At 36.4% G+C, this 23,669-nt stretch overlaps 2 protein-coding genes across 3 annotated transcripts; one reads left to right on the forward strand and one right to left on the reverse strand.

Annotated features, from left to right (window-relative positions):
* Positions 1-230: 230 nt before the first annotated feature.
* Positions 231-7,445, forward strand: LOC112526684. 2 transcript variants are annotated; one of them, XM_025137064.1, is made up of 7 exons: positions 231-937; positions 2,095-2,320; positions 3,026-3,093; positions 3,548-4,760; positions 5,387-5,553; positions 6,196-6,379; positions 6,684-7,445. In XM_025137064.1, exons 2-7 carry the CDS (start codon positions 2,167-2,169, stop codon positions 7,259-7,261), a joined length of 2,364 nt encoding a protein of 787 aa, XP_024992832.1. In that variant the 5' UTR covers positions 231-937; positions 2,095-2,166; the 3' UTR covers positions 7,262-7,445. The 2 variants fall into 2 exon arrangements, with proteins under 2 accessions (XP_024992832.1, XP_024992833.1); XM_025137065.1 differs by having other exon boundaries at positions 6,687-7,445.
* Positions 7,446-14,277: 6,832 nt separating this feature from the next.
* Positions 14,278-20,489, reverse strand: LOC112526803 (rop guanine nucleotide exchange factor 3-like). Its single transcript, XM_025137223.1, has 8 exons — positions 20,190-20,489; positions 19,550-19,948; positions 19,267-19,383; positions 18,468-18,622; positions 17,082-17,156; positions 16,592-16,885; positions 15,559-15,903; positions 14,278-14,570 (listed from the first exon to the last, which is right to left on the reverse strand). Exons 2-8 carry the CDS (start codon positions 19,911-19,913, stop codon positions 14,448-14,450), a joined length of 1,473 nt encoding a protein of 490 aa, XP_024992991.1. The 5' UTR covers positions 19,914-19,948; positions 20,190-20,489; the 3' UTR covers positions 14,278-14,447.
* Positions 20,490-23,669: the final 3,180 nt, after the last annotated feature.

Here is a 23,669-nt window from a genome sequence, read left to right on the forward strand (position 1 = left end):
ATGAGACGACATTTTCTTGAAGTTGATTGATCAGATGATACCAAATTTGCAGACAGATCCATGAGAAAAATGAGATACCCACATTGAATTAAGGTGTCTTTTATATGATTTCGTTAGATTATTGGATGTTTGATCGTAATCCAGATCTTTATTCGTTAGGTATTGTTAAAAAGCTTCAATTTAGGGCAATCTTGTTCTTTTTGTGCGTGTGTGTGCGTGATTTAGTGTGTTTTTAGGTGTATGATGAATTGATGGTCCCACACCACATCACACAAAACCTAAGTGTTTTCGATACTTGCCTAATCTTCTCCCATCTTCTTCTTCATTGCAACCACCCTACTGCCATTTTCTCACCTTTTTCTACAGTCTTTAATGGCTGCCCACACCTTTCCACCTAATTTCACTCAATAAAAATATGTGGGTTATTGTTTAATCCATCAGGGGTTCTTCTTCTTGATCAAGCCAAGAAACCCTTTTCTCGTTTTCCCCCCATTTTGTTTCCATTTTTGGTGGCTTTCATATGCTTACCATAAGTGTATTGAAGCATAATCTTGTACTTTTTTGACATTTTCTCCAAGATAATTGTACCAGAATCTGAAAATTGACACAAGTTTTCATCTGGGTTTCTTGTTTTTCAGAAATCTTGAGATTACCCACATTGAGTTAAGTTCCAATTTCTCAAGAAATTTGGTTAGAAATAATCTTGAATGTTTGATCTTTCTCTAGGTCTTTTAGTTCGGTCAGAACCCTTCAAAATTTGGGGATCTTTTTGGTGTTGAAGAATTTCAAGCAATTGGATTGGAAATCACATTGAATTAGTGACCAAAATTGGGTGAAAAAGAGGAAAAAAGGGGAAAAAGTTTGATTCTTGATCAGTTAAAGAATTCAAATTCGAATTCGGTTCATCTTTTCTGAGGAATTGCTTTCGAAATTTCAGGTACTTTCTTATCTCTGCATACTTACTTTCTTGTTAATTATGGTTTTGGATTTTGTTGATGATGGATTAGCATACAGTTTGGAAGAACTAGTGATCAATTCGATGAATACGTGCCCGATTAATGGTTCTTTTTGCATTCATAATTTATCGAAGATTACTGTTGTTTTTGGTTGCATTTTTGCAAGAATGTTGGTTATTTGGAACGGAAAGTGCGAAGTAGGACTATAATTAAAGCCTCTAACCTGAATTAGTAGAACATCGTATTTGTGATTATGCTTTTGTGTGGTGGATTGAAGCCATTGGAGTGTCGTTCATTGTTTTTCGACCAATTATAATGTTTCTTTCTATATCTTGTGCCACTTCTCACAATACGCCTGCCGCCGGGGGGGGGGGGTCTTCGAGTGAGATATATTGGCTTTGTTTGGTTTTGATATTTTGTGCTGAGTCGAACACAAATAGTTCGATAAGCAAATCACTCGTTTCATACGCTCTGTTTTGCAAGTTGGAGGTCTCTAAGAAAACAACCTCTCTACCCGAGTACCCTTAGGGATAGAGGAAATGCGTGCATACGTGATACATCCTACCTCCGACCCTCTACATACAGTTGACGAGATTTACTGTGTTTGTTTGATTTGGTACTCATTTCATGGCGCAAACATAGAAAAATCTTACCAATGTACCCATGATATCATCGTCGTCGTCACATTTTTATGGTGGATTATAGGGACACGTGTCTTCTCGAAATGCTAACCACCGATTTTTTCGCTCAAATATGTTATTGGGGAAAAGTAGCCAATCCACCCAACTCTTTTCACTTTATAGCCATGTCAACTTTGGCTATTTATGTAAATTTCCCTTAAAATTATCATAGATGTGATCACATTTCTTTCAGTAACAACACTCGCCCCACCGGGAGGAAGGGGTGTGGTTGGGGGCAAAGGAGATGGGGAAAATCATCACTGGTGTCTGGTTTGATGCAATGGAATGAATCATTACCGGATACCGGGTAATGAAGCATTTTACGATAAATTTGGGGGACGGGGGAATGAAACTAATTCGGCATTCCACGAAACGGACCAAGCGCACCCACCCTCGGGTTCTTGCATTTGTTTCTAGTACTTGAACTTAATATTTCAGTTGTTTTCTTTTCTTATTAGGCTTACTATTGTGGATCATCAAGAAAATCTAAGAAGACACCGGAATTGTTTTCAAGAAATCTTTAATTCATCATGGCAAAGAAATCAAGACAGCGTGCTCCGCGACAGAAGAGAGATCATCCGGGTTGTATGTGGGGATTAATGAGTATGTTCGACTTTCGGCATGGTCGGACCACAAGAAGGATGCTTTCAGATCGAAGAAGACACATGGCCGACAATACTCATGGTAAGTATGATATATATATATATACACGGGAAATACTGAGGTTTGAACCCTTGAACTCCTGAGAGGTTGGGTTCTACCAGTAACCCGAGTACCGTTTGGCCAATGACCCTTTGGTGAAACTAAAATAATTTGTTGCCGGTGTATGTTTTCCAGAAGGAAAAACAAAATTTTTGAAGAAAATTAGGGCGTAACTGAGTTAAACCCGAGCTCGCTTTGAAAAGACTGGCGGGCTCGTGGCTAGCCAAGCTTAGAGAACTAGAGTGCAAGCTTGGAACACCGAAGCGTAAATTACGTTTTCCGTCCCTATGGTTTAGAAATTGCTATTTTCGTCCTACCGTTTGCAAATTTATTGTTATTTTCGTCCCTGGATTAATTCCTACCTCTAAAGTTCAAGGGACCAAAACAGTAAAGAATTGTAAAACGTAGGGACCGAAACAAAAATAAAATATAAATCATAAGGATGAAAATAGCAATGAATTACAAACCATAGGGACGAAAATCGCAATTTCTAAACTGCAGGGACAAACACAATTTTTAACAAACCACAGGGACGAAAAACATAACTTACTCTTCTTTTTATGTAACCGTGGGTGTCTGACCCCACTTGCGCACTAGGAAAATCCCCAGTGACCCTGAGGAGATTACTGGCGACCTATCGGGATCCGTGCCCGTGTGTTGTCACTTATAATCTTTCTTTTTCTTCAGGTTCTTCATACCCTACGTCGGAAGCGAATTTGCCCACAAATTCTGACGAAATGCATCTAAGCATCGAGGTATAGGAGAAATTCAGTACTCTCAATTCTACCCTTAATTATGAGATGGAGAAATTCAGTACTCTCAATTCTACCCTTAATTATGAGATGGAGAAATTCAGTACTCTCTCTATATTAAGGGTAAAATTGTCATTTAGTTAATTAAAAAGTGTAATAATTATACAAGACATTTATTTTGAGGGTCTTGGGGTACAAAGACATTAATGTGGGTCCCACCAATGCAATGCGAAGATGGGACCCACAAAATGGAAAATAAAATGATAAGGAGTAATTAAACTCGAACCGAGGGTTTTTATGGAGACAACCTCTCTACCCCGAGGGCCGAGAGGTAGAGTTAAAGTCTGCATACATCTTACCTTTCCGGACCCCTACTCTATGTGGGACTTGGTTTGGACAATTGGTTTGTTTTTTCGTTCTAACGTAAATCTTGTTGGTTTTCTTGACTGAACCTCAGGATCGCGAAAAAATAAAAAAACCGGCGTTTGATCTCGTTAGGACGAGGGTGAAGGAACTTATCGAAGACGAGATGTTTGTTGACCGAGATCTGAAGAAGCAAAATGACACCAAGAAGGTAGAATCATTCGATTTAGAATGCAGCAGCCGTGTATCAAACCGGAAGCATCCGGAAAAAACTTCAAAGAAATCCGTTGATCACGAAATCTCGATCAGTCGCCAAGTTTCAGCTCCGAAAGCCTCACAGTATCATGATCTCGAGGAGCTCGTTAAAGAAATCTTGGTGATTCACCAGAAAAAGAATAACGAGCAGCAAGGCGATCTCAATCCAGGGGCAAAACGGTCTTTTCCAATCGTCGAAGAAAAGCTAATTGCGGCCGTGGAGGTGTTGCTGAACGAAAAATCCAGTAATGGAGATCTCAAACAAATTCGCCATTCGAAGGAGATGTTTCAGATGCTGAGTTCGAATAAAGAAATGTTCTTGAAACTCCTTCAAGATCAAAACTCGATTTTGCTAAACGAAGACCAAAAGTCAAAGTCAAAGTCAATGGCGGGATCGAACTTGTTGGAACCCGAGGAGCCCGTCCGTAAAAACCGGAAGTTTTTCAGAAGAAGGAGCAAGTCACAAGAATGTATATCGTTAAACGGGAAGGATAAAATCGTCCTTTTGAAGCCCGGTTCGCCGGAAAACAGAGTTCCGATAGGAAACGACATCCACACCGATGGAAATGGTTCCCAGTTTTCGTTCATGGAGATCAAAAGACGGCTAAAACAAGCGATGGGAAAACCGGGACCCGGTGAAAGATCGGGAAAAACAGTTGCTGATGGTGGATGGAGTTCTCCGAATCGAGATCATTTCTATACCGAAAGATTTGCTCGAGTAGCCAACGGGCTTAAAACGGGCGATCGGGTTTCAAAGTTACGAGATTCAGAAACGATAAACGGAGATGCCAATCATCGGATATCGAACATTTATGTCGAGGCCAAGAAACATTTATCCGAGATGCTAACGAGTGGCGATGAAGATGCCGAAACGATGATGAGAAGCCTCCCGAAAAGTCTCGGGAGGATTCTGTCGCTTCGAGATTACAGCTCGGTTTCTCCCGGAACAAGTCCTCGGGAGGATTTACGCACGGTCAACAAAAGTCAACCGTTAACGACGAACGATATTTCCAAAGAGAAAGTTGTAGTTTCTGATGATATGGCTTCTGAAGGTACACTTCTTTCTAAAGTTCCCTTTAGTTTCTCGGTACCAAAATAAACGTCCACAATAAAAAATTCACACAGTTTAGAAATGTATAATTATTACCGTTTTTAATCAACCAAATGACAAATTTACCCTTGATAATAGATGAAGTAATGAATTTTCCATCTCGTGATCAAGGGTAGAATTGGAAAGTGGGTACTTGATTTTGAAAGTGGACGCGTGTTTTGGGACGGAGGGAGTACTCTTTGACTTTTTAAGGTCAAACAGATAGATTTTGAACTTCAAAATTGATACGAATTTTAAACCTTTTGAGAAAAATTACGATGATAATTACGTCGACCTTCATCGGGTTTCTACACCTAGAAAGAAAAATCCGATGGCGGGTTTGTAACGGAAATTATATCGGTCTGACTCAAAAGTCAAACCAGACCTCTAGTTTTGAATGGCAAAAGCATTATTTTGTATGAACGTTGGGACCGTAGATGGATATTCGAAAACTCGGTTTTCGGTTTCATCTGTATCCGGCCAAAATCCGTGTGGGATTTACGGGTTCGTTTGGTTTCATTATCTGTATCCCGTTCGAATACTGATAATACGAAAAGGTCTAATTTGTGCGTTTAAAATGCATTGTAGGGATTCTCGAGATCATAAGTTTGCCTTCTTGTGATCAAGAACAACCCGAGCAAATGGAAGATTTCGATGTTTCGCGTGAACCATGTGGCTCTTCGATAAATGATGACCATGAGGCGGTGATATTTGACGGTTCAAATGAAGAAAGATCGTCGGAGAGCTTGAAAACGGTAATACCCGCTTTACGTTTTTAAAGTTCGAAGGTTTTCAATCATTTTGGTTCCGCATATAAGTTTCACACACTTTTCACAAGTCGTGGGCGTTTATGGAAACAAATGCTCTACTCTTTGAGATACAGTTCAGGTCTGGGTACATTTATCCCGGGGCCCCACCTCCAGATTCTCTATCATTTCTCGAAAAAAGAATTTCATCCTCCAATAGTTTCTCCATTTCGAAGATTTCAGCATAAATTATAGAGTAAATTACGATTTTCGTCCTTGTGGTTTGTTAAAGATCTCATTTTCGTCCCTGTGGTTTACAAATTGGGTTTCCATTGCTATTTTTGTCCTTATAATCTACAATTTGTTGTTGTTTTGGTCCTTGTGGTTTACACTTCTTTATCGTTTTGATCTCTTGTACTAAAGGTAAGAATTAGTCCAGGGACGAAAATAGCAATAAATTGCAAACATAGGGACGAAAATTGAAATTGTTAACAAACCAAAGGGATGAAAATCGTAATTTACTCTAAATTATATTATTAAAATATTTAATAGATGAGAATGAATATGCATGTTGTCAATCGGATCGGTTCGGATCCGTGTCAGATTGATGTTTCGACACAAAAATGTAACGTTCGTTTGGTTGATTTGTAGGATTTACCCGATGAGAACGAGTCGTCTACTTCTCGAACCCGAATCGAGCCTTCACTAGCCGGCAAGAATGAAGAACTTGAGATCACTCCCGGTGATAGAGCCGGGAAGCCGAGTCCGATCTCCGTTCTCGAGCCGTTGTTCTCAGATGACGATGTTAGCCCTGCAAGAACCGTCTCTCGACCTGGTATGTGCTCTATAGTTTCCTATAGCATCTAATCCGCTTGTTGCATGAAATTTGCACGTTAACGACTAGTGAAATGACTAAAATACCCTTGTATGATGTTAGAAAAGAGACACAAAATCGATAATACCAATAAACCGAAATCATTTGATTCACGGTTCTACCGAAACCAAACCGGACCGGACCACTATCATTCGGAAAATCAACCGATGTCATGTAGGCTGAAAGCCTGTTTACAGGCAAAATGGGTATGAAATTCTCGTTTATACGTTCGGTTACTAAGTTCATACTTTTTTGAAATTTTCAGTAGAAGCTGCGATTCAACCGTTATGTATCCAATTCGAAGAACCCGTTTGCGTTTCCAAAGATCAACAAATACGAATCACGGACTCTGCGGATACGGAGGAATCTGCATTCGAGTACGTTGAAGCCGTGCTACTATCGTCCGATCTCAACTGGTTGGAATTTGAAAAACGGTGGCTTTCAGCGGTTCAAATCCTCGATCCGTCTTTATTTGAGGAAGTCGAAACTTTTTCGAGCCGGGCCCGATACGACCAACGGCTCCTTTTCGATTCAACCAACGAAGCTCTCGAAGAGGTTTGTGATCGTTTCATTCCCGAGTCGTCTTTCATCAAACCGAAGGTTTGGCCCGTTCCGAAAGGAATGGACCTAATAAACGAGGTGTGGTCCCGACTCGAGTCACGGCTCGGTAAGGTTTACCCTCGAGATCTCAACAAGCTCGTGAGAAACGATTTGGAAACATCGAGAACGTGGTTGGACCTTCGATCCGAATCTCGCCAAATTGTTATCGAGATCGAAGAATCGATCTTTGAAGAAACGATGGATGATACCCTTTTTGAGTTTATTCAAGATATTAGAGATTAGAATGAATAACGATTGATCTTGTTCGTGAAAAACCCGTGGATCGTTTGATCGTGGGGTCGCGATCGGGTTTTCGGAAGCTGGTGTTCTTGTTTTGTTGATTAGTGAGGATTTTTAGGGTTTGGTTTTTGGTGTGTTTTTGACATAGTTACAAAGATATATATAAATGGAGATTAGTTTGTAACTACATAATCATATAAAGAGGTGGTTGTTTGTTTGTATTAGGTTGTGTTTGTTTTTTTTAAGAGGTGTTGAAGTCTGAAGTCTTATTTTACTTCTGATTAATAAAAGATGGTGCTGAAGTCTGAAATTTAGATCAATAAACCTGTTTGTTTTTTTTGTAAACTGATTACTGTCTGAATTTGTTTAAATTGTCTATTTTACCGATTAAAAAACCCTCCTCTTTAGTGGATTATTTCAACGCAAGAGTTCATATTTGTTCTATTCTGTTGTTATAATGTTGAATTTATAAGTAAAAATTTATACAATTTCACATGTTTATTCTTCATCATCACGAAATTTGTATTTAAATTATATATTAAGCATTCATTTAAACGATAACATGTCATTCACAGTATTTAACACATTTAAATCGTATTAAAACACACCAAATGAGAGATACAAGGATCGATTTGGTAATGATCAATTGAGATAAATGATCTATTAAGGTTAATAGATTGAGAAATGTCGTTGTTAAAGGTTTCGAGAATAATAAGAGACAAATAAGAGGTTGAGTTACCTCTTATCAGATAAGAGGACAATAAGAAGTGTCTCTGAAAAATTGGAAAAAACAAATATGATGGTATTTACTAACAACTTTATTGTGTCATTTTGCTGACTGAGAAATCTTACATATTAAGTGAAGGCGGTGACTCTTATCCAGATGTTATAAACACCCCCTCTCAAGGACTCATCATACCTGATGAGGTTTTCCCCACAATTCCGATGATATAAGGATCGACTCTGATACCACTTGTAATACCCCAAAACAACGAACTGGTCCAATAACTTCGAATCCAACTTAAAATCATAATGAAAGTTATGGGTAGCCTACTACTTAAGGCTTGTAAGAAGCTAACAATTCTCATTTTCTATCCATGTGGAACGAGTTGTTATATTATTAGCTCAATATTAAATAGTTACTTATTTGTTTGTAATAATAATAATAATAATAATAATTATTATTATTATTATTATAATAAGAGCACCTCCAACATATTTTCTAAAGTTTTTTTAAAATAAAAAATAAAAAATAAAAATCTTCAGAAAAATTACATTCAACTCCAACAATTTCTCAATTTTAGAGATTATAACATCATTATATTATTAAAATATTCAATACATTTAATATCTCAATAATATTTCAAATAAATATTTTTTTCAAAATGATAACAATTAATTCCATATGTAAAACAATAAAAAAACAATTTCTCTGTGTTTTTTTTTATTAACTTGGATATCCAACCCGCTAAGCGAGCCAACTAATCCCAGGGCGACCACCTGCTTTGCAAGTAGCCCAGAGTCACCGCATTTGAACCTTCGTGGCCACAAAGGGGATTTTTATTCCTTATTGGATTTGAACCTGAGACCTCTAGGCACTTTTGATCTTTGGAGCCCAAACTCAAACCAATCAAGTACCACCCTTGTAGTTAATTTCTCTTATTTTAACAATCATTTTTGAAAAAATCTCCAAATTTCGAGTTTTTTTTATAGCATCACCAATAGATTTTTCAAAATTTTTCCAAAATGGAGAATCAAAATCTCCAAAAAAAAATTACATTAGACTCTAACATCTTCTCCGTTTTGGATACCATCTAACAAGCTTCATTGACCAATTGGGTAGATTAAGAAAACAACAGTCGTAGCTGCAACGACCCACGGGCCTTCTACCTCCATGCGGTATTGCTCCGTCAGGCTTTCGTCCATCCATTTAGCAGCACCTTAGGATGACATAGTAAACGTTGTTCAACTCTTTGAACAACATGAAAAAACCGTTGTTCAACTCTTTGACAACATGAAAAATCCTTCCTTTCTTCAAACGGAAGGAACAGATTAAACGTTATCGTATGCAACAATTTACCTGGTAAACGTTTATCTGGGTAAGAGTCATCGCCATCGCTTACCGGGACTGGACCAAGTTCGAGAGAGTCGTTTGGACCAAGTTCGATGCACTGGACCGAATCATGAGATCAGGTTGGATGGTCGACTAGATCACGAGTCCAGGTTAGTATTTAGCTAGATCACGAGTCCAGGTTAGTATTTAGCTAGCCAAGTCCGGACCGGTCCTGGTTTTTTGGGACCGCACCGACTAGAATTTTTTCAAACAAAAGGGTCAAATTTTTTGAATATATCAGGCCTGGCCGGGCAGGTCCCTAACCGTGAAACTGTCAAAAATCATAACTGGATGTAACCGGCGGACCCATAACCGGTCCTTACCGGTCCCGGGCCGGTTTGGCCATCACTACTTTATATGAACCAACCTTTCTTTAACCTTTTGTCTACAAACATGAGTAGTAAGACAAGTTTTTACATCAAATCTTTGAGTTGTATATGAATATGGAAAACAGAAGTGTTTACATTCAAGTTTTTCACACACAGCCATGATCTCAAAAACAGAAAAGACTACTAAGACATGGAACTACTTTACACACACAACCATGATCTCCATTCATGTTTTTCACACAGCCATGATCTCCATTCATGTATTTCACATCCCAATCTGTTCACTTCCTGCCTTAGACAAGCTTAGATAATGTCAAGAATGAATCCAACTGACCAATCAAACTGCTGATACTGACTTCAGATTCTCCCTCAAGACTTCCAGCATGTGTTCACGCTTCCGGTTGTCAGTTCTGCATCAAATAACATGAGCATAAGGTCTTACAGTTCCTAGGAATACACACAACGCTGTCAACTCTATTATCTACCCTTCAGAGAGAATTTGAGATATCAACAAAGCAACATATGTCAAGCAAGGTGAAAGCTAAAAGGATAAGGGCAGCTTACGTTAGGAAGCTAAGACTTATAAAGAACCTAGGAACGGTCCACACATGTCCATATTCATCATGAGTGTGTGATTCAAGATGAATAACACATCATGAAGGTGTTATTCAAGATGAATATTCATCCTAAAAAGGGACATGTGGCACATTGTGGGTCCCGGGTTCCTAATCAATTTTGGGTTCCTAAAAAACTTCCCTCAAAAGGGATCTTGTAAAGCAAAACAAAGACAAAGGTAGCATATAGTTTTAGATACAACCTCAACAGCTTTTTTTGTATGTCATATCTTTTGCACATTTGAACACTTCTAAGCCTTTCTTTGCAACTTGCTCCTTCTTTTGCATGCAAATGTTAGACACGCACGCAGCCATGATATAGGATCCTCTTCGTATCAAAGTTTACTGTTGAAAGCTGCAACCTGTTTTCCATCAAAAGTACCAGATGTAAGTAAATATAGTAAGGTTTCAGGTCCATCAATAGATAAGGGTTCATATTTATATAGCTTATGTTCTATAACTTTACACAAGACTCATAAACTCAACAAGATGTTTATAAAGCACTGCAGGTATGTTCACAACTACTTGGAATGCTAAACAAATGGTTTTATGCATACTACTCAAATCATATAATACAAAAAATCATTTCAGAGAGATGAGAAGCAAACTGATGACACAGAAAGAGAAGTACCTTCATGTCTTTGAAATTCTTCCCATCCTCCACACCTTGCTCCAATGCAGTGGCTTTAGGTTATATCTTCGTGCTGCTGGCTGCTTCTCTAGGACACTTAATTCCACACCCAGGTTAACTGAAGTTGCTGTTGTGGCTTTAAGTTATATCTTCGTGCTGCTGCTTCTCAAAGTTCGTTACGGAGGAGGGCATTTTTTTATTACAATAACAGAACGTTTACAACCTAAGGTGGGATTCCCACCAACAAGCATGTCTACTCAACCATCAGGACAGGCCCCGGGGTTATGATGAAGTGCACTACTATACAAACCAATAACCAATAACCAAAACCAAAAGTGAACAGTCCTTGGCAACCCATTGCAACCTATCAAACGATTAATAATAAAAACATTTCATGGACAGATTACTGTTTGATACAAGAGAAATTATTTGAATCCAAATATGACATTGAATTGATGATGCTTTTGTAACCATAAGAAATGGTTTGCATTTGTAACCAGCCATGAGTTGAGTTGTGATACTGTGATGATTTTGGAACTGGTGGATGGATGTATTAATAATAAAAACCATTTCATGGACAGATTACTGTTGGATACAACAGAAATTATTTCAATCCAAATATCACATTGAATTGATGATGCTTTTGTAACCATAAGAAATGGTTTGCATTTGATAACCAGCCATGAGTTGAGCTGTGATACTGTAATGATTTTGGAACTGGTGGATGGATATATTAATAATAAAAACCATCTCTTGGACAGATTACTGTTGGATATAATAGAAATTATTTGAATCCAAATATGACATTGAATTGATGATGCTTTTGTAACCATAATTAGCCAACCATAAGAAATGGTTTGCATAGGTGCCTGCATGTCCGATCTCTGCAATTGGCGGTGCTGTGGTATTTTTGTGTTTAAAGAATGCCACAAAAGAAACAAGCAAGCAAGATAATCGCAGAGAGGGGGCAGGGGGAAGAACCACACACCCACATGGAGGGAGAGTCGGGCAAACCCCGTACCATCTCCCTCCATCAACCAAAAACCATTGTTTTTATTATGTATGACCTGCCAAGCAAGCGCACCCGACATGGCAAGGCCATWATACAAATGCAAATCAGTACCTGCTGCAGTCTTGCCTGATCTATACATCAACACTTCATGCATCGCCAATACAAATCCTAAACAAAGACGTTCGATCAAACACCCATTCTTCAATCAATCATTGTGAAACCCCTGCATGCGCTGAAGATATCTGCACAAATGAAAGGATTATATAGAAGTGTAACAATCAACAAGAATTCAAAATTTTCATATATAATCTATTAATACACAACTAATTTCTCACCTACGCATATGACTGCAAACAGAAGCGTGCAAGAAGAGAACCAAACTGATGGAGAGTCATCACCCACTGCAAACGTAAAAGAACTCAAGTACATGATTAGTAGAAAACGATGGGTAATAATRTCACAGAGGAGACGTATGATTATCCAAACCTTGTCCATCTCAGAACAAGTTTCTGAATCTTGGCGTTGCAGGAACCACAACGAAGCGATCGAACCAACAGCACACGAACTTAACACAGTCTGAGTACAAACGGATAAATAATGATCATCAAATATTGTCCATCAAGATACTGTATAATCATCAAATCTTGTTTATCTGAGATGAATCTTGGCTTTGTGATGACCTCAAGGACCAGTGGCGATGACGTATAATCCTAAAATGTTGTCCATCAAGAAAGCGTACCATTAAATCTTGTCCAGAAGACGTATAATCATCAAATCTTGTCTTATCTGAGATGAATCTTGGCTTTGTGATAACCTCAAGGACCAGTGGCGATGACGTATAATCATCAAATCTTGTCCATCAAGAAGACGTACGATTAAAATATTGTCCATCAAGATACTGTATAATCATCAAATCTTGTCTATCTGAGACGATTCTTGGCTTTGTGATAACCTCAAGGACCAGTGGCGATCGATCCAATAAAACGTGAACTAAACCTATTCGCCAATCAAAAGTAGAACCCCGTAAATAATAAGATCGATGTCCATCAAGAAGACGCATATTACACAAATCACATACATCTGGACGATTACGATGACCGGTGGCGATCGATTCATCAAAACGTACAAGATTCATGATGAAAACCAAGATTGAAGAACGATGATACGGTACCGAATCAACAAATGCAGGTGAATGGCAGTGCATAGGCGAAGATCAAAGAAAAAAGCGGGGAACCATAGAGAGTGAGATAGAGACACCGGGAGAGAGAGAGAGACACCAGTCGTAAAATGAAGTTATGTGATGAGGTTCTAAATTTATACTTGAAAATAGAGAAAATTACAATTTGTGTCCCTTGTATTTAAAGAATACTACAAATAGCTCCCCTAAACTTTAAAAAGTTACAATAACAGTCCAATATTTTGCATTTTACTTTGAAGTGATCCTTGATACTAGCATAATCGGTCAGTATGCTGTTAAATGAAATACATAAAAAAAACAAGAACTTTAAATAGTTAATATAGATATATGTTCTTTCAAACTTTTATGTTATTTTCAATACAGGGTCTTCAAGAAAACGGTCTCTCTACCTCTTGTGGTAACGAAAATGTCTGCGTACATCTTATCTCTCAATCTGCATGGCTTTATTTGATTTCGTTAGGATCTTTTTTCTTTTCAATCTGATGTAACCAAATCCAGTATAATCATGTTATAATTACTTGTACCTTACGCAGTAAACATGTACATATAACTCATAAGGTTGGTGCCTGATTGGTTTGAGTTTGGGCTTCAAAGATCAAAAGTGTCTAGAGGTCTCAGGTTCGAATTCAAGGAGAAATAAAAATTCCCTTGTGGTCACTAAGATTCAAATGTAGTAACACCTGACTATCCGCGAAATAGATAATCACCCTGGGATTAGTCGACTCGCATAGTGGTTAATCAAAGAAAACATATACATATGCTTTCGTCCATGTGGTTTGTAATAATTTCGATTTTCATCCCATGGTTTAGAAATTATAATTTTCATCTCTAAGCTTTACAACTTATTGCTATTTTCGTCCCCAAACTAATTCTTATCTTTAAAGTATAAGGGACCAAAACAGTAAATAATTGTAAACCATAGGGACCGAAAAATAACAAATCAGAAATCATAAGGACAGAAATAATAATTTATTACAGACCATAAGAACAAACTCTACAAATTCTAAACCACATGAACAAAACTCGCAACCTTTAACAAATCACATGAACGAATAACATAATTTTTACTCTAAAAAATTCATCAAATTTTAATTTTTTTTAATTATCATTTAGTTAGCGGAAAAACGGCGTAAAAAAGACAATATCCCATAAAAAAAAGGGAAGAAAAAGATATACGTCAGCTTCTGAAGCGCCCCCACTGTCATCATGGGTACGGAAAATCACAATATCCTATAAAACAGTTGGATTCCCACCTTCTCACCGCTAACACGATTCCGAACAAAATGACCATTCTACCCTTCTTGGTTTCTAATGGATTTATCTTCAAACAAAACATCTTCAATCCAAGCAACAATATTGAATGCCAAACCTTCCAACACCCTTGAGTAGCTCTCTAGTATTGCTTGTCCCACATCCTACATAAATACAACTTCAAAATGAGAATTGATTTGATCGGGATGATGCCGATGAACGAGAATGTTAAGGTTTGTGTGGGTTGTGTTAAACAGAGTTTTACGAGAGGGTAATTGGCCTAGCGGTATCAGGGTTACTAGTAACTCTTGGCCTTCCTAGAGGTCAGGGTTCAAACTTCACCAGATGTGAGAAGTGTACAAGAGTATTTATTGTATGTGGATGTTTGGGATTGCTTACTTGAAACAACTTATGCTTTTCTACAAAAGCACTTATCAACTTATTATAAGTCAGAAGGGTTTAACTTCTTCAAAAACTCCTTATTACCGGTTTGGCACCGGTATAAGTTGTTTATCCAAACACTTAAAAGTGCTTATTACCGATGTCACACTGAAATAAGTCAATAAGTTGTTTTTATAAGCAATCCCAAACACTCCCTATATAAATATTATATACTTCAAAAACAAGAAAACTGTTTTGATATTTTATATATATATATAGTGGAAATAGGAATCATTGAAAAATCTAGAAAAAATGTATTTGAAAATGCATATGTGAATCGATCTTACAGATTTATGGTTCACATATGCATCTTCAAATGGTTTTCAATTATTAACATATGAACTTCCTTTAACCTTCTCTTCTTACTTTCTATTTAGCCTTTTATTTACAACAACCGGTCATGTTTAGGGGAAAACCGTTAAAAAATGAAAAACTGGCACCCTAGTAACCGTTCATCTGTACAGTACGCGCATGTGCATACAAGTAAATTTGTAAGTGATTTTGCATAGAAATCAAGAAACATCTTCAATTACTTAAATGCACGTGTGAATACCGTACAAATTAACGGTTATCAGTAGGTAGGATGTTCCTCAGTTTTTCATTTTTAGGGGTTTTCCCTCGAACCTCCCTCCCACTTTGTCTCTCTCTCTCTCTATATATATATATATATTCTTCAAAAGAAGACTGTTTTGAAGATTATTAAAAGCTTACCTTGTTGTATTGGATCTTGCTTGTATCGAGTGTCGTTTGCGAGAGTTCAGGGTACCGTTGTTTTAAGCTGAACAACAAACTATCGGCTCGTTCAGCTAGCACCACGTTCTTGTCGCTCCGTTCTGTCTCGGCCACGTGTTGTTTAACCATCTCCCATGACGTTTTCGAATGGCTCGCACATGCTTTACGCCTCCATGTATACATCGAGGCCTCGACTCGATCGGCTAACTCAAGTGCTTCATGTTCCGAGCTTATGTTAAGACAGTCGAGGAGGTAGTCGGGTGAAAATTTGCCCCCGGAAGTCATGTATCGGTATATCCTATCCCCTATGCTCGTTCTTCCGCACTGAAAAAAAAGAAAAAAAAAAGATCAGATTTCCCACAATCGGAAACAACCGCTCTACTCTTTGAGGCAGAGGTCAAGTCTACATACATTTTATAGGCTGCTTGGTTGGTTTTCCATCAAGTCATGTATGGATAAAGTCGTCTGTGTGGATTAATCTATCTGTATAGATTAAGAAGGTTTTTATTTGGGAGGGTTTTTTCATAGATGGAAGGAACATGTTTTTTAATTGGAAGGGGGCAGCTCTGGAAAAACTTGGCTTTCTGCATAAAGTTCTCCCTAGAAGCTTACTGAATAAGCATTTTCTAGTTTCTATAACATTAAGCCACTACCAAACAGTCATATATAGCTGACCAAATAAGCTGAGAGTCTTATTAAGCTTGTTGGTTTGGTTAATCAATAAGCATCAAACATGTCACTCCTCTGTCCCAAAATAAGGGTTCCTTTCAAAAATAACACCTACTTTCCAATTCTACCCTTGATCATGAGATGGAGGAATTTATTACTTCCTTTATTATTAAGGGTAAAATTGTCACTTAGTTAATTAAAAAGTATAATAATTACACAATTTTTAAACTGTGTGCCTTTTTTATTGTGCACATCTGTTTTGGGACGAAGGGAGTATTTTCTATTTTAACACTCGAAAATGAATTTCAATGTCGAGAAATGGAGTCATCGATGGACGACAAACCTTAGGAAGCGAAACGATATATGTATGCGGGATTTCCATCTCGGCAAGAATGCTACTATTGATAGCCATTGCCGCTTTGTGGATTTGATTTGCGGAATCGCGTTTTTGTCTCAAATTTTTTCGGGCTTTTTCCGAGAGACCTTCAGAAGGCACGCAAGGAACCGGCAACCACCATTTCTCGTCTTTCCTCTGAGGTTGAGGAATTCTCCGGAACGATCCCGATCGTGAATTTGCCGACATGCTTCCTTGTTCCACATACCAAAACTCGGTCTCTTCAAAACTTTCTAATATATCCTATGGAAGAAACAAGAGGATATCGTTAAAGAAACAAAGTATGACCTCAAATCACATGATCTCTAGACGGTTTTCGCTCATTTTTCTGTCAAGAACGAGAAAATACGACAACCAAGATCTAATTTTAAAGAACTCGACACAAAATGTAAGAAAAATCGAATTTTAAAACGGGAGAAAATAGACGTTTTTGTCTTACTAAGAGCAATGCATCGAGCTTCTTTAAAGCCGGAAGGTTGATATATATATCCGATCTTGGTCGGCTCGACATCACCTGAAAATATTCAACGATATCATAAGTTGGTAACATTTAGCTGATAAATAAGTCATATTTGGCAAAAAAAGTAGCTGATAAGCTAAATAACAATGTATCTATACTATATTATAAAGCATTTGACAAAAACTCTTAAAAACCATTTTTTATGTATGAAATACTGTTTATTGATGCATATTACTTAAAATTCAAGGTTACAAACAAAGTGTGCGTAAGTTTAATTTATTAAAACTTCATGTTTGAATTTGTGTAATTAACTGCAGATAATTATAGTCAAATACAAGATAAACATTTCATTTTAAATATAAAAAATCTAAAATATAATTAAGATAATAGTTGAGTTATAACTTAATACTTAATTATTATTCTTATAAAAATTATATATTATCAAATCAAAAATAAATTACTACGTTATTAAATCTAAATTAAATTGTAATAAAAAAAATTGAGATATACCTACAAAGACGGAATAAAACGAAACATTAAAGTCGAGATATATTTTGTTGCATTGCGCGAGTACCCTTCTAGTAATAGTTAAAAGAACATAATAAAAAATTAAGAGTAAATTTAGTTTTAAGCTCTGTCTTTTGTTAAAAGTTGCAAATCTTGTCCCAGTGGTTTTGAAAAATGCGTTTTTTGTCCCTCTGGTTTGCAATTCATTGTTATTTTCGTCCCTCAGGCTAACTTCTACTTTTAAGTATGAGAGACTAAGGGGCCGTTTACTAAACGCTTACCCAGTAAGTACTTACTTGGCAATTTTCCTTGCCGGATAAACATGGCAAGGGGCAATAATCTTACCCGGTAAGAGCGATGATAAGAATGGAGAGTCTTACCCGGTAAGTGATGGGTGACGACTCTTACCAGGTAAGCGCTTACCAGGTAAATTGTTACATAAGATACGTTTTGATGTACTACAATCTTACCTGATAAAATAAATTATAGTGTTGACTCTTGAGGTAAGCGCTTACCGGGTAAGCATTTAGGTAAACGACCCCTAAAACAACATCGAGCTGTAAACCCATAAGGACGAAGAAGACATAGGGATAAAAACTGTAATTTCAAAAGTACAAGGACGAAAATAGAAATTTTCAGTAAACCACAGGGACTAAAAGCGTAATATACTCAAAAACTAATTGGAAACGTATAAAGGGCAAAATGGGAAAAAAACAGCTTATTGAAATGCTACTTGAAGTAGTTTCTGAAAAAGCTGGCTTACGACTAACCAATTGGGACTTTTTCAATAAGCTCAAAAAATAATTCGTCCTACAACTCATCAGAAAGGGGAAAGAAACAACACTTTTTTGTGGGTACCTCCATCGCTTTTCCGTTTTGTAAATTTTGTGATGCGGGGATGAATTCTACGATGTAGTCACAAACGGAGAGTAAGCAATTCATCTCCCTTTTCCACATCATCTTCTTCTCGGGATGCAACGGTTCTAACTTTTGGTGTTGGCCGAACATAGAAGCTAGAAGGATAGAAACAAGAAATTATGAACGATCATTACGCATGAATTCGTTACGGTACAACGAACGGTTTGGAGAAAAGATAAGAACACAACAATAAAAGACGATAGCACACGAATTTGTGATGGAGTTGCAGCCTTCGACTCGTGGGAAAAGTTCGTTTGGGAACCGTAAATATTTTGAGATCCGATGAACCAAATATACATAACGAGTATACATACATATAGGGCAAATATTACAAGATTAGCAGGTTACCGATCAAAATGGGTACAAAGTACGAAATTTTTGGAACTTTCTTACATCGATTAAGATAAAAATTTCTTACACTAAAGAGGAATTAAATGAAACTTTGTTACATTTTGATGCAATTTACCCATAAATATACATGGGATATTCATAATGAATATTATGATATTCAATATTCATTATGAATATTTGGTTCTCAAGGTCTCAAAATATTTACGGTTTTCAGATGAACCTGCCGCTACAGCTCATTAACACATCCGGGAAAGGGAGATATCAGAAGTTGTATACATAAAAGCAGAGATAAGAACATATTTTGATCAAAAACTCACGAAGGTTTATAGCGTTGTAGAGTGTTATTCATTAATGAATCAAAGGGAAAATTGAGATTAAAAATGCATACCATAAAGGTTTGTGATGGCATTCGACACGGTAACTGCAGTCGAAACTCCTTTGCCACTGCCAGACATATCTTCTCCCAGCAAAAGCTTTGAAAATCTTTCTTTCATCATTTCAAGCTCTGCCCCAAAAAAGATTTCATTTTTACAAATCCCTTAAAAATTTCAAGAAAATCTTGATAATCACATTCGATTTCACCGACATTTTTCCTATCGATGGCTCAAATTTAACATGATTTTAGGAAAAGAATGTGGAGATAAAGGAAACAAATTGAAATATAAACTTACCCAAATCCATAGGTTCATGATTCTTGGGCTTATCGTCCATTTCAAACTTGTTGTTTTGCTTCATTAGTCCAAATCTTGAAAGGGCCGGCCGGTATGGGGATCTTCCGGTGGCCGGCCAACATACCGGAGAATGGTTTTCCGATGAACAGCTATTGACATCATCTGTTAATTGCTCAGAAAAAGCTGAAGTCTCTGAGTTAGTTCTATAGTAAGCAAAAGAATTGCAACTAAGTGTTGAATTCACCATTGGTGATTGATCATGATCATGATCATCATCATCAAGTGCTGCTTGATCTAGAGAAGAAATTGTTGATGATTCAAAACCCAAATCAGAATTCTCTTCAAAATCCTCTACTTTCTCCATTCTAGATCAGCGGATTGCCTCTTTGAAACTCAGTCCTGCATTTAAACAAACATTTGGTGTGCATTATAAGCTTTCAAGACTTTTAACACAAAGAATAAGAACATAAAACATTTAAACGAATCATGGAATCATAAATACCGGGAAAACAACTTGAATTTGAAGAACTCAAATGCAGTTTTCATAAAGAAAAAGCAAAAGAAATCTTGAAACGTCACTGTTAATTCGCTAACAAAAAGGGTGCAATTTAAAGCTAACGGTTAGATCCATTCAAAATACCTTTTATACAAATCAAGAAGTTCGAATTTTTGAAACAGTTCCCTCTTAATCGTAATAATAAATCATCTGATTCTCCCCCTTTTTTTGTTTTTCTCTTTCTTCTGTTCTTATTCTCCCTTTCCCTTTTCTGCAAAAGAAATTTGCAGAGGCGTGCAGCTTGAAATCACAAAACCCTAAAACCCCAGATGAAATTGAAACCATACGATCATAAATGCAGCCATTTTTTACAAACCCTGTTCGTAAAATTGAGGTTTGAAATCAAATTAATGGAATGAAGATGATGATGATGATGAAGTTGTGATTCCACAATGATTGTTTGACTCTGCATGAATTGAAGAAGAAGGTTCCATTAAAGGGGTTGTCATTATGCTTATAAAATAAAGGGGTTTATGCTTTTACAGAGATGAAGTCGACGAATCCATTCCTAAATTAATAAAAAGAAAACATATAGAAACCAAATTGATACCTTTTTTGTGGGGACAACGATTTTGTGGATAATTTATTGGGATTTGAATCTTTGGGATATTTGAATGTATGTTTTTATTACAATTAGATAATTCTTGTAATAAAGTTACTTTAATAATTAATGCTAATTTTGGGTTGGGTTGATCAGGTTAAAGACATTTGAATCTAATATTTAGATTTAAAAAATCACAACTCAAATCAAAGTGTAACTGAACCTAATTCAAACCGTACGGGTTGGTCGGGTTGATACTTTGATACAATACAACAACAACAACAAAATTTCCTTCTAACTTTGAATATGTTAGATATGATTATTTTGGTTTGGTCATAAAATATCAAATGACTAACAACAAGGGTGGTGTTCAATTGGTTTGAGCTTGAACTCCAAATGTCAAAAGTGTTCGGAGGTTCCAGATTCGAATCCAATGAGAAATAAAAATTCTCTTATGACCGCAGATGTTCAGATGTTGGGACTCCAGGCTACCCGCAAAGCAGGTAGGTCACCTTAAAACTAATCGGCTCGCATGGTAGGTTGGATATCCAGGTTAATAAAATAAAGTATCAAACAATTAGGATTCTATATTGGGTATCTGAAAATGTCTCTCATTTAACTATGGTGAGAATTATTAGTAGTCCATAACTTGAGACTTATAAAAAACTCACAAATCTATTTTTTTTATCCAGGTGGGACGGGTTATTACAACGACCAGAGAGGGCAGGTTTGGATTTCGAACAGGAGTTGTACAAGGTAGATGTATTTTCTGTATTTGTTATATTTTATTTATTAAATGATTTATACACTTATATAAAATATATCAAAAAGATATTACAGAAAATGAACAAAATGACTAAAATAACACTTAACTTGTCAGAACTTCTTTACCCGAACCAAAGGACTTTTGGCCTAACGGTACGTGGGTCTTTAAGCACCTAGCAGGTCATGGGTTCAAACCTTACCAAATATAAGGAGGATGTGTGAGTTTATTTGTTCTATTTGCCATATATAAAACCACATGGACCCTATTTATAGTCTTTTAGGGTCCAATTGGTAATTGTCAGATCACTATAAGGACTAAATCTTTAATTTATTCTAAACTCTTTCTATATGTTTAACTTGTTTCATAAGAGTCCTCACAAAACTACTTATTTACACAATAATCCATATACATTACATAATATAATTTTATAACAATAATAATTAAGTATTTTATTATAATTAATGATTATTCTAGTTATGTTTTAGATTTTTTATATTTAAAATGAGATGTCTATTCCATATTTGAGTATATTTATCTATAGTTAATTATACAAATTAAAAAATAAAGCTTTAATAAGTTGTACTACTTATGCACAATTTATTTGTGATTTTGAAATTTAAGTAATATGCATCAATAAACAGTACTTTATGCATAATAATTGATTTTAAGAGTTTTTGTCAAATATTTTATAATATAGTATAAATTATGGTTGTTATGAGAAAACGGTATCAAAAGGAATAAGTGAATGATTAGATTATTATATATTTGAACAAAAAATTGATTACCAACAATCTCAACCAGTCTCGTCAAAAAACCCTTTTCAAATGACATTGATATGAGGGGGCATTTTTGATTCACTCAAAGGCTGAGGCTAGCCCGGGGGCGGACAAGAGAGATAGATGTATGCAAATAAAATGTATTTATTTTTAATTTTATTTTGAGTTTTTAGAAGTAGGGGTGTTCGCGGTCCGGTTTGGACAGTTTAACCCCTCAAACCACAAACCAAACCGTAATGGCGGTTTATAAAATTTACAAACCGAGCGGTTTGACATCAAGTGCTCAGACCGGTCAAACTAGACCACGAAAGGCGGTCTGGTCTGACTGGTTTAGGCGGTTTCGGCCTTTAATGGACTTTAAATATTAAACTTAAAATACATATATAATTTAGAATTTTAGATTAAATATCCATTTTAACAAAACAAAATATCTGAACAAATAAATGTAATAATTAAGCAGCTCTTGAATACAAAGTCGAAACAATCCAAAGTACAAACAAATAAATATATAAGAATTAGAAAACAAACAAATTAACAAAATCCACGACTTCACAACCTTCAATGGTTCAATTCTTGAGTCTTGAGTTCTTGACCAAACAAAAGAGAAGCCAAATCTAAGTTGGTTGATATCTTGATGATGTGCGCCGAAATCAAACCATAGATTAGAAAGATCAATAGATTGATAGAGTTCTTGAGGGATTTCAAAATTTGGAGACCGTCAATATTAAATGTGTTGATATGTTCAATGGTTTTAGTCGTCGATTTTGATTATGTTAGATGTTAGGCTCAAGGATATATTTGGGTCATAGTCTTAAAATAGATAAATATATATATATATATATATGTGTGTGTGTGTGTGTGTGTGTGTGTGTGTGTATGTGTGTGTGTGTGTATTTGGCGGTTGGTTTGGTCCAAACCGCCTAAAAAAGGTTCCAAACCGCAGACCAGACCGGACCGCTCGGTTTTGCTATTTTCCAAACCAGACCGGACTGTCAGACCGCTCAAACTGCCAAAAATGGCCCGGTTTGACTTGGTTCGGCCGGTTTGAGCGGTCCAACGTTTTTTTTAACACCCCTATTTAGAAGTTATATTTTGGTTTCTGCCACTATGAATTGTATGTGATTGAACAAATGAATCAAAACGAATATATAAACCCAAAAATAGTGCCAATTAATATTGCTATTAATAGTATTTGACTCATTTGTTTATTTATGAGTTGTTTGACAGTTGCTGAATGGTTTGATGCAGAATGATTAAGTGGTCAGATTAAATAAGATGTTCTCATGATATAGTGCAAAAATGAAATATAATTGTTCGGTAATTTTTTGCAATTGAATTATGGCGTTGCATGGTTAAGGGAGGTCCATGATACAAAACTACATTCAAAGAGTTTTGGAACCATCAAAAGACAAACTTTTTTTTTACAAACAAGATTCACCTCTTAACGATTCAGAGTCTATCTTTTAATAAAACTAGTAAGA

This window comes from Cynara cardunculus, assembly GCF_001531365.2.
Source record: "Cynara cardunculus var. scolymus isolate 2C chromosome LG 14, CcrdV1, whole genome shotgun sequence".
NCBI classification, from domain to species: Eukaryota; Viridiplantae; Streptophyta; class Magnoliopsida; order Asterales; family Asteraceae; genus Cynara; species Cynara cardunculus.

Excerpts from the sequence above, each read along its gene's own strand:
- LOC112526684 (XM_025137064.1), top strand. The coding sequence starts at position 2,167 with ATGGCAAAGAAATCAAGACAGCGTGCTCCGCGACAGAAGAGAGATCAT. Across the intron at positions 4,761-5,386 it reads TGATGATATGGCTTCTGAAG|GGATTCTCGAGATCATAAGT; the intron begins GTACACTTCTTT and ends AATGCATTGTAG. Across the intron at positions 5,554-6,195 it reads CGTCGGAGAGCTTGAAAACG|GATTTACCCGATGAGAACGA; the intron begins GTAATACCCGCT and ends GTTGATTTGTAG.
- LOC112526803 (XM_025137223.1), bottom strand. The coding sequence starts at position 19,913 with ATGGAGAAAGTAGAGGATTTTGAAGAGAATTCTGATTTGGGTTTTGAA. Across the intron at positions 19,384-19,549 it reads TCATGAACCTATGGATTTGG|AGCTTGAAATGATGAAAGAA; the intron begins GTAAGTTTATAT and ends TTTTTGGGGCAG. Across the intron at positions 18,623-19,266 it reads TGCCATCACAAACCTTTATG|CTTCTATGTTCGGCCAACAC; the intron begins GTATGCATTTTT and ends CTATCCTTCTAG.